Source organism: Halyomorpha halys, unplaced genomic scaffold (genome assembly GCF_000696795.3).
Source record: "Halyomorpha halys isolate HHAL.00 unplaced genomic scaffold, Hhal_1.1 Scaffold526.1, whole genome shotgun sequence".
Lineage (NCBI taxonomy): Eukaryota > Metazoa > Arthropoda > Insecta > Hemiptera > Pentatomidae > Halyomorpha > Halyomorpha halys.
Window position 1 is genome coordinate 889,550 of NW_027106549.1, and position 11,876 is coordinate 901,425.

Below are 11,876 nucleotides of genomic sequence, written 5' to 3' on the forward strand. Positions count from 1 at the left end.
GTAACAAAAATTTCTAGACACCTTAGAGAATTTTTTTAAAAGGCAATTGAAGAGTGCATGAACCACACATAACGTACGGGACTCTAAATGTCATTGCTCCATGTATCACAAATGGAGGGATATCCTGTTTAGAAGTTAAAAAAATTAAAAAACAATGACGAAAAGACTGATACCGGTACTATTTTGTATGCTGTTTAAGAGGTCACTCAAGTTTCTCGACTAATACTAATAAAGGCTAATGCTTTGGATGTATTTGTGTTGCTCCTCCATCCCTTATGTGAGATACAAATGGAAACCGGCACAAAATGTAAAACAAACACAACATGTAATATATGTAATAGTACTATGCATTAAGCACCCGAGACTTGTAATGCTCAGCCAGCCTTTTATTGCTTTAGAAGTTGCGACAACACTGTTTCATTTTACGGAAAAGTAAACTCTTTTGAAATTGTAAGGAAAATGCTTAATTTCAAAAGGTTTTTTATACCTTAATAGGAAGGAATACAATCTTTAATACTATGAATCAGAAAATTACACAAGAGCTCCACTGCCTGTAGCTTGGAATTAAAACTGCGATTCAGTCAACTTGGCTCGACTGAACATTTTCAGATCAGGTTACAAAATATCTTCAGTCGCTGAAATAAAATTAAACACAATTCAAAATACATTTGTATATCCTTTCTTTTCACAAATTCTTGAAAACAAGAATAATAAGAATCCAATACATTCCGAATGCTCGTTGGGTTACTAATTATTCATTTATTGAGCTCAAATAAATTCAAAGGTTATTGAAAGGAAGAAAATTAAATAGGTAAATCACGGTTCACAGGCCCAAAAAGTGCGAATATGTACGAAATAGATCATTCTGAAATCCTGATTTTGGATGAAGAAAACATCAACGATGTAGATGTAAATGGTGAGGGAGACTACAGTGAGGATGTGGAATGACTTAATCATTACATTTCACATTTACTCACATGCAGGTTATGTTATATTAGTATTATTAGTGTTAGTATTAAAATATTTCTTTGTTTATTTTTACAAAAAAAAAAAGAAAGAAAAAAAAACAACCACCGCCGTTTAAGATCCTGACAAGCTTACGTAATATATTACGACCTTCATACCAGGCCTTTAAATAAGTTGGACACCATTAGATAACTTCTCCTGTCATAGTAAGAGCATGTACTTACCTTTAATCCAATAAACAACAATTGACAAAATAGTATATGAAGCGCACACATAATGATTCTGTATGACAGATGATATAGATGACATGACTGTTAGACGAAGATCATGTGTTATTTGTACATACCAAATTCGGTATGAGGATAAAAAAATGTAAATTAAAATTAATCCTTTAAACTGAATGAAAAAAAAGGCTTAAGCACTTTAAAACTTGAGTGGTGGCAAATTAGAGTAACTGGATGTAGATGTCATCAACTCGAAGACAATAACTATGAGTAGCGAAGGTATTATTTTTTTTAGTAAAATCATTAACTAATGCTTCTAAAGTATGACCTTTAGTCTTTCTTTAGTAGTTCAATATCCTTATAGAACTAGAGGCTTTTGTGGTACTTACTATTAATCCCTCAGAAAGTTACCATAACATGACACCTACATAACCCGATTTGTATTAATACAATTTACGGCTTCAAAAATTACATTTAGATTTTATTTATTTCCTTTATTTAAATAATAATAAAAACAAATTGAAACAACTGACTGTGCAAGTACAATAACAATACTTTAAGGGACTAGATACATAAATGTCATTCTTAATCACAAAAACATTAACATATCTCTTATCAATATTAATAATTTAGAATTTGAGTGTTCATATTTAGTTTATTTCGCTCTTTTACACAACTCTATAACCTTACTGGACCACTATCAGGGCCAGGTTATAACCATAATTAACTTTAAACTGTCCTTAGTACATTTCAGTTAGTTAAACTGAAAAGTTTCATACATATCTCAGTAAATTTCCTTTTACTAGTCTCATAGTGAGTGAGCAATCTCCAAATTCTCCATTCTTGTACAAAGAAAATTGTGGATAATAAACAAGTCAACACTCATTTTCACAAAAAAAATATGTTATAATAAAAAAAGGTAAGAATGATGCGTTGCAACCAGCAACTATCGAACAGACTAATACATAAGTATCTATATTTTCTTCTTAGAAAATAAATAGCCGTGATAATTGTCAAAAACTTACATGCCAGGAAGGTTACAGATTTATTTTAATTGCTATTCTATCTATTGGAATGTATTTTAAGTAGAAACTTGTTAGTGATAGATTATTCTTATGTTAAGCTGTTATTTTTTTCAGTTTGAAAACATCAAGTCCTAGACCCACTTATCTCACATCATATCCATGATCAACCTCGCTGATGTTTTATGTACAAATTTTCTAGTTTCGAGTGAAATGAGATTAAAGATTTTACTGTACCTTGTAGTACTTTGTTAATTGATTCTCTTTAGTTTCTAATAACACCTGTATCTATTTTTGGTAATATGCAGTTTCCCAGTGTGTGGTTCACGTGGCCATTCTATTTTCTGTACGTGAAGAGTTTAATAGGAGCACTAGCTTCACTGGGCTAAGAGGAATTGAGAAGAATTATTACTTTGATGTGCTACCGGTGTTTTAATTTTATAAATTAGAAAAAAAATCTTCAAGATATGTTCATATACAGGTTGTCCTAGTAACAGGTTCTCCCTCTCTAACCTCTTCAATTTTAGAATTTGTTTTTATTTGGTCATCACTGTAGAATGTATACTGCCTTTTGAGGGTATTGTTAATATTCTAATGCTCTCCAGTTCTTATCCAGCAAAGGTAACTCTGGAATTATCAGTAGTATGGCCTTTTTCTGTTTTACGGATTCTGATAGTAAATCAGATTTTACCACGCCTTCATATCCAACAATTGTTTTATCTGAGACGTAGTGTGACCGTCAAAAATTGTTTTACTGTTCTTGGCTATTTGCGTGCAAACTGTGCGGATAATTGAAAACACCTTAACTGTCCAATGAAAAAAATCGTTTGAGATTTCAGTCTTCCGTAAGAATGTATCATCACAATTGAGGCTTTATCATCTTGGTAGCTCTTTTAATCCACTCAGCCAGTTATGGAAACTCAAATAGTAACTGCTGATTCTTATTGGGCACGCAGATTCCGACTACTACAGCACTTACTAGACAAGCGGTCTAAACTTCCAACTCATTACAAAAGACTGATCTACATGACAATAATAAGGCCCATCTGGACATACGGAGTTGAGCTTTGGGGCTCCACTAAACCTTCGAATTCCTCTCGTATCCAACCTTTACAATCCAAAATCCTTCGTAAAATCCTCAATGCTCCTTATTTTGTTACTAATAAAACCATCCATAAAGACCTAAATGTTCCTTATGTAACCGATCTAGCCCGAACCCGATATTATTCCTTTCATAATAAACTCCCTAACCACCCAAACCCACTCGTTTCTAACCTTGCTTCCTCTTCCATTCCTGGCAATCCTCCAAGGCGCCTGAAAAGAAGATGGCCTCGTGACATTATATTGTAAACTGTTTTTAGAGTTCTACTACTGGGTAGTTTCTCTACATTCTGTATCATATCATTATGTCATTATGATCAAATTTACTGGTTGTATTTTTTTATACAGTTGTAAATATCAACAAATAAATAAAATAAAAAAAAAATTCTTATTGGAAATTGCATTTAAAAACAATTTTTTTATGTATGTTTTCTTTGATTTCTTAATCGTTTGCACATAAAGTGTCAACAAAAAAAAAATCTGTTTACGCCTGCAGGAAATGCTGAATTAAAACAGTGCACGATATGAATCATCCGGGCCACCGCTATAGTTGACACTTTCTATCGTTTCAAGATGGTAGAGTAATGAAAATCCTATCGTCCAATTGGACCGCTCTGGCATTCACTATGAAAGCTTGCCTCTCGCCCACTTTTACTCACTACCCGATTTATCTGGTCTGGTCCGATCGACCAAAGGCTCTTTTTTTTTTAGCAAAATCCAGGTTAAGTGAGCTGGAAAAATGTCAATACTCTCAATAGAGATAACCTAATTTTACTGTTACGTCCCGGCGAAAATGAAATAAGAAATCGTAGAAGTAAGGGGTAGTGAACATGCATAGTGGAACACCATGTTTGGTTGTATATACCAAAGAAATATGGACAGGGAGGCACAGGGCTCTAGAGCATCTGTTGCTCTCTAAATGAAGTATAAATAATATTTTATTTATATCGCTTGTATTGTATTTGTTTGTTATATTTCCTTGAAAAGGTATAAATTTACAAATTTTGTGCCAGGTAATCTCCTGTCCCCTTCCAATGAGACGGATTCTTCAGAAAGTTGTCTGTTACCAAACGGTCTAAATTCTTAAACTTTCAGGTCGGGATATTTTAAAAGTCTCCGTGGGAAGGATTTTCCTTCAAAGAAAGATGCCGGGTATAAAAGGTTTCTCCGTATATACAAATGTCCGTATGACAGATGTCGAAAGTTTAGGAATTTGACTTAGAACTGGTGTTGCAGAATTACATTAGGCATTTTCCTATCCTTAGTGTTTTAATGACCTAATCAGTACATACAACATTCTTAAAGCTTAACATCGATTTAGTATTATCAATATATCATTATTATTTTATCTAGCTAGTGATCGCCTTATAGTTTCAATAAATCAACATTGGAACTAAACAGCTTTATTAATCATCGTCCAGTTCTTTTATTTCATGTTTTTGTCAATTTTAACTTAATTGGATTTTTCCTCAGGTGACAAAAAGACTCCAACTGGGTGGAGAGTAAAAGTGAAGAATGTAATCAAGGTGGTGAGCAACAATAGAAAGCCACCTAAGATGAGGCCCGATGTTGATGTTACAGATACCTGTAGCTTATCAAGAAGTGACAAGGTTATTAAGTGTTATCCAACTCTAGATTTCTATAGCTTAGTAATACTTGATCCCTGAATTTACTTTTATCGTCAAGTCCTGTTTTTGACATTCTAATAGTCATGTTGGTTCTCTATGGTACTTTTTCGTGCAAGTTGTCTGTTGTTTTCAGGCACCTACTATAAAAAGTCCCAAATTTCACGTTTCTGGTTGGACTCCCGAATCTGATAAGGAAAAGCTCGAATCTGGTAAGGCGATAAACAGCTATTTCTCAGTTCATTTTTTATATACGTATTTCTTAAAAAGTTATTTTCTGAATACTTAAAATCAATATTCATTCTCAACAAATATTCAAACTCTTCCCACAGGTGTTGTCGTATTTAATACCAATTATTTCGTTTGTATTATTTATTTATATTACAGTTATCGCAAGTGAATAATATTAGATAGGTTGATAGAGAAATTTATCTTATAGAACTGCTACGGTAAAAAAGACAATACATTCACATTATCTGTCGTTACTAGCGAATAGTATCATTTGTAAACCAAGAAAAAAACTAAAATTAACTTAAAATTTTTTTAAGGACGATTCTTAACTCTAGATAATGTAACTTTTTCCTTTCTTGTTTACCCCTTGTTTTCATTTCGTTGGTAAGTCACGATACAAAAGTACACGCGCACAGGCCGGATTTCAACCCACACCGTTGCTGACTCGCAGTTATCAAGATAACCCCTCACACACAGTCGGCTGACAGAACCTCCTAGATACTGTTACTAAACAATAGATTAAATAAAATAAATGTCGTATTGCTGAAGAAACGATTGAAATTAAGATACCAGACTCGAATGATAAATAAAATCCCTGCTTGCAATTTTTGTAGTTAAACGCGACGTCTTTAGTCTGTAACAAATTTTGAGGAGTTGAAATTCTTTTTTACTGTTAGCAATAAGATTTCTGGATATATAAATATATATATTTATACATAGACTGATGCATTTGTGGGTGTAATCAAATTTATGCATTTTTAAAATCCATCGGTAGGATATTCATTTATTAGATTGATTTTCCTCAACAAAATGTTTGGTCTATTGAATTAACATATTAAAAAACAAATCAAGCTTGATCATATCAGTTCATACTACCTATCTCTAAGAAAAATGAAAAAAAAAACTTAAACACCAAATTTACATGAGAAGGAAAAGTGCATGTAGTGCGCAGGTCATATTCACTGCTTGCAAGAAAATTGAAGAACTTCATTAATTAAAAAAAAAGGCATATTTATTGTTTCACACAGTACCCTATAGGTTGAAAAGAAGTTTTGGCTTTACAAATAATTTACAAATATTTGTGAACGCACAGTAATAATGCGACATTTAGTGTATTTTCCTTGTAATTAGCCGTATTTATACGTTATACGTTTTTCTAGTTGGATACCTCATCGGAGCAGGGGTCTTACTACTAGTTAACTGAGTGAACATCTTGTTTTCATCAACATCAACTAGTGAACATCATTTTTTCAATAATATCACTTGTCTTACGGGTGTCGTTGTTGAATCGATGCTGCAATGATTTTTTTGTTAAAATGTATTCCAGTGGATTTACCTGTTCGTCTTTGGTTTCTATTACAGGATATCTTTTAAAACTAACTTTCTAAATGAAATTCGTTGAATACTGGTTTAGGTATGTATAGCGCATCTAAGTTTGCCTGTGGGTAAAGGGAGGAGAGTTGCCTGTGGGTGAAGGGAGGGGAGAGATGCGCTGTGACAAACGTTCTCCCGCCCTTTTGTTTTCTCTCCACTGTCTGTTCCAACAACCACTTCTGACTGTCCGGAACTGTACGAAACATGCATAGAACTTGTTTTTCCCTTCAAAATCCTGTACTGTGCATGCTCCGTTGAGTTATGGATAGTCAGAAATGGATTTTGAAATAGACCTACTCAGTGCGCTAGACTACCTTTCCTTCCCCCTTCCGTCCTACTTCTGCAACATTAGAAATACAAATTCCTCCTATCAGTTTTACAAAAACTATATTTTATTAATATCGCAAGATTAGTACGTCAGTCAAACTGGATAGAGGAAAAACTGAAAACCGAATTATGAACGTATTTAAATTCATAAAAACAGATTATTGCACTAACTGTTTCACATCAAATTTAAACTTATAAAGAGGTATTTTTCTTCTGAACAAAACGATCATCAAATCTCAAAAATGACGTTTTTGAAGATTCTGCGTCCTTAAAGAGCTAGTCAATATATTAACCTACAGATTAAAAAAAAAAGAATCAGTAAGAAACAGTCCCAGTTAAAGATAAAGGAGAACCTAAATAAATGGGTAACCTCACGTATTCGTAACTTTAGGAGTTCGAGAATGGAAAAGCTTTCCAAGTACCTACCCAATCCCGAACTGGTTGGTCGTTACCAAGTTCCGGACTGCCTCTTAGCTGTTTAACAAAATTTTTGAGTTTGTTTCCAGTAGGAGGGGTTTGTTATGGTGTGGGTAGTAGAAGGAGCTAGGGTGGGGGTACCCGAGTTCCCTTCCCCTACAGGAAAACTCATTATAGACTTACTATAGCAAATTTTATGAATCAACAATAGCATCGGCAATTGGCATTGATATACATGTTGTAATTGGTATTCTTGCGCCAACACCTGTTTGTGCTAATTTAAACTTTCATCACTGATTATAAACTTTAAATTAATTAAAAGCATATATTCACAATGCTTCAAAAGTCCAACCACGCACAAATGGAAACAGAAAGTCCGAATGTCTTTTACCTAAGTTGAGAAATCGCGTCTAATAGTTTTCAATAACTAGGTGAGGTGATGATGTTGGAAGTTGCTGAAACAAAATTCGGCATCAAGCCGCTTAGGAAGAAATTCAGGGATCAGAAGTTACTAATATATACACTTCCTAATGAAAATACATCTCATTCTAAGGTAGGCTGGATTATTATTAATTTTTAAACTTTTTTTAATTATTTTCTTGTCTTACCAATTTTCTTTGTTACTTTATATGTATATGATATTTAGTCCTTTTCTTTTTGTACTTTGCTGTTTATTTAATTCAAAGAAAATCTTCTTATTAATTGATAAGCACCTAATTTATCATTTAATACTAATGAAAAGATAATGTGCTACTTATTGACTATTTGTATATTACTTAGCGATTTCGGTATTCTATTCTAAAATAAATTTTATGAATGAGACTGATGGAATGAATTAATTTAGTATAAAAGTTATTATTTTAAACAGTTTCATACAATTATGTTTTAAAAGGATGGATTTTGATGATTAGCTTTGTCCCTCAAACATAACAGAATTGATGTCCCCAAGATTTTTGACTTTATTTATTTATTTAAAAAACTTGAATTTCTAATATGATCGGGGTATCAAATTACTCATTTAACATGATGTTATTTTCTCATCATCCCTTCCTTTCTTACTAATAGATTATTCCAAGTAAACAACAATGGTTCCTATTCATCCCTCTATTTTCAATCCGCTGGTGTTCCTCAAGGTAGTATTCTCGGTCCCATCCTCTACACCGTCTATACAGCTGACATCCCAACAACTCCTAATACTATCCTTACTTCGTATGCTGATGACACATGTGTGCTCACAGTTAGTAATAACCCTTTGATTGCATCCCAAACTCTCCAGTCCCATATCACAATCCTCGAAGAATGGTGTCGAAATTGGAGGATAAAAAGAAATCCCAAACCTGCCGACTGCCCTACAGTATACTTTAATAATGTGGCTCTTACCCCTGTACGGGGGTAGGTACAGTAAACTGCTCGCAGATTCCGACTATTACAGCACTTACTAGACAAACGGTCTAAACTTCCAACTCATTACAAAAGACTGATCTACATGACAATAATAAGGCCCATCTAGATATACGGAGTTGAGCTTTGGGGCTCCACTAAACCTTCGAATTCCTCAAGTATCCAATCTTTACAATCCAAAATCCTTCGTATAATCCTCAATGCTCCTTATTTTGTTACTAATAAAACCATCCATAAAGACCTAAATGTTCCTTATGTAACCGATCTAGCCCGAACACGATATTATTCCTTCCATAATAAACTCCCTAACCACCCAAACCCACTCGTTTCTAACCTTGCTTCCTCTTCCATTCCTGGCAATCCTCCGAGGCGCCTGAAAAGAAGATGGCCTCGTGACCTTATATTGTAAACTGTTTTTATAGTTCTACTACTGGGTAGTTTCTCTACATCCTGTATCATATCATTATGTCATTATGATCAAATTTACTGGTTGTATTTTTTTATACAGTTGTAAATATCAATAAATAAATAAAATAAAAAAACAAAAACATGATGTTATGTTTTCTGTTTTTTTCGCCTCTGAAAATTAATTCACCTCATTAAAAAAATGTCTTGTGATTTAATATGTAATCACTTTTATATTAGTACATCAACCTTGCCGATGTTTCGACGGCCTTAAGGGCCTATTTTTAAAAAAAATATATAAAGTTACAAAGCTTATTATTATAATTAATTTTTGAATTATAGCCGCATTTTTGTTTAAATATTAATCTTTTATACCTTTAATATGTTTTTTTTTTTTTTTATCATTTTCAGTTTAATTTCTGTATGAAGTTGATCCTGACATTGTTTACCATGTACTTATTCATGTTCTTCTTTAGCTTGTGTGGTATTACTTATTGGTCGTTTACGTTCTATTCCTTTTTATCATGGGTACTATTGTTCATTGATATTTCAGAAATCTATTTTACTTGTCTGCGCATAGTACGCTTTCCCTTCCCGTATCTATTTTATAGTTGACTATTTGTTTTATGTTTTTTTTTATGTGTGTTGCTTCTATGATTTTTCTTGTTTTCTTGTTATCTTTTTTGTACATTATTTCTGTCTTACCAAAATCAAAATTGTGGTTGTAATGATGTTGAGCTACTGTTTTGATATTTTCATTGTTTATTCTATGTTGTTTTATTTATTCTTTTCCCCAAGTTTTTTTTTTTTCTGTTTCTCCTATATTGATTGTTACATTTTATTTTATATATTATGTTTTTTTTTCTATTTTGTCGTTTATACTTGTTTGCTGTATTGTTAGTTGTGTATGGTTGTCTAATTTGTTGATGAAATACATTCCTAAGTTTAAATTTATATGTTCAATAGACTTTTGTTCTTATTTAATCGTTATTCAGATACAACTTTAATTTTCTGAGCTGATCTTTCGAGCTGCTTGTCGGTTAAAACACAATTGTATTGTCTAATCCAAGGTTAGGTTTGACTGCTTAAGCTTATAATACTTCACGAAAACGAACATTTGATAAGCCAGTCACCATACATGTCTTATGTTTAGAATAATAAATTTAAAAAGTTAAATATAATAAAAATGACCATCTGATTACAAAATTTAAATAAGGCTATTTGCAGGTACCGGTTGAAAAACTTATTAAAATATCTGAGGAAAAACTCAAATTAGAATCGGAAAAACGAAGTAAAAACAAAACGGAAATTAATGAAGCAAATAAAATCAGTACTATTACCAATACCTATGCTGATTGCAATAAAATAAGTGAAATCCAAACCAATATAGCCAATGCGAGCGAAACAGGAGACAAAATTACTGACCAGGTGAAATCCTTGAGTCATTCAGGCGAGAAGAACGACCCCGTCACGAACGCAGACGGCCGTCCGGAACCTGGCAAAGAAGAAGGATCGCAGTCAGTGGGCCTTTTCTCGTCGCCGCTGGCCAAAGAAGAGTCTCCGACCAAGGGAATGTACTTCGGCCCACACCCTATCAATTTGCAACTTGATGTAAATTAAAGTGCTAAAGCCATAACTCTGCATTTGTAGTTTATTAGTATAATTATTACATTATATTATAATATTATAAGAGTTACGGCAAAACCTATCTCGAATGACGGAGGATTTGTTTTTTACAAATGGTATACTTTTCCTAAATCATGGAACAAAACGTTCTATCTACAGAAAAGCTTGAAATATTATTTAAAAAGGCAGTTTCAGAATCTTCCACTAGAATGGAGGGGTACTACATGTTTATCCTCCTTTACCCGCTTCAGCGTGAAAGCTAGGAGATTTAGCCGCGACACCCACGCTATATAAGTTTATAGTAAACTGGCATGTTAATGGTTTCAATAGGTAAATTATCTTACTAACATTTCTCCTCTATATGCTGCGATATCACTGAATAATCATACATTGGGACAATTGTAAAATAATATAAAACTATTAATATCTGCTTTCAAAGTAATGCTATGGACAGATTTATGAACCCCATATTATGCCACTTCAAACTGCGATCACTTTTATACCACACCATGCGACATACAGTTCTGTTTGTTTCAGATAATAAATAGAACTCATCAAATTTATTCAACGAAAAGCGGGTGCAAGTTTTCAAGCACCCGGCACTATTCCAATCCAACGATTTGATTGAATGATCGGAGGGAAAGAGATACAGGTCGATCTGAGGAGCTGATAGGAGGTGTGAAAGCTGCAACCATTAATCTCCAATGCTGACAGCTGGGACAGCCCCTGCCTGGAAAAAGACATTTCTCTAGCTAATGGTTCGTCAGCCCTCCCGCTACAAGGTTTTTTCTCCACCAGCCCCTTTCTATGTTTTTATTCCATATTAGGCCGAATCCAAACAGTGCTATCTTCCTGCTTCACACGTCGCACGCTGGCCATTCTCTCTAATCTAGAGTATTTTGTGAAAATAAGCGATTTGATTTATGAAATAAGAACTTCAATTTTTTTTATTGTTTACTTTTACTTTGGAATTGCTTTTTTTTTTTTTTTTTTTTTTTTTTCAATATTTTCTATTCGTGCAAGTCCATTTGGTCCAGCGATGTTCCAATCCCTTGATCGCATCTCCAATATAATAATACATCACAAAACGGATTGTTTGCTCTAGCGCGAGTTTAATGTTCAGAGACATGAAGTTTAGTCAGTAAATTTTAAGATGC

The 11,876-nt window shown here is 33.3% G+C and overlaps 1 protein-coding gene across 1 annotated transcript; it reads left to right on the forward strand.

Annotated features, from left to right (window-relative positions):
• The first annotated feature begins 1,272 nt into the window (after nucleotides 1-1,272).
• LOC106683906 (uncharacterized) lies at nucleotides 1,273-10,729 on the forward strand. Its single transcript, XM_014425656.2, has 5 exons — nucleotides 1,273-1,469; nucleotides 4,787-4,923; nucleotides 5,075-5,150; nucleotides 7,719-7,840; nucleotides 10,321-10,729. The coding sequence occupies exons 1-5, from the start codon at nucleotides 1,457-1,459 to the stop codon at nucleotides 10,711-10,713; spliced, it is 741 nt and encodes a 246-aa protein (XP_014281142.1). The 5' UTR covers nucleotides 1,273-1,456; the 3' UTR covers nucleotides 10,714-10,729.
• The last annotated feature ends 1,147 nt before the right edge of the window (nucleotides 10,730-11,876 follow it).

Coding starts and splice junctions, on each gene's coding strand:
- LOC106683906 (XM_014425656.2), top strand. Junction 4,924..5,074: donor GCTTATCAAGAAGTGACAAG/GTTATTAAGTGT, acceptor TGTTGTTTTCAG/GCACCTACTATAAAAAGTCC. Junction 5,151..7,718: donor TAAGGAAAAGCTCGAATCTG/GTAAGGCGATAA, acceptor TTCAATAACTAG/GTGAGGTGATGATGTTGGAA.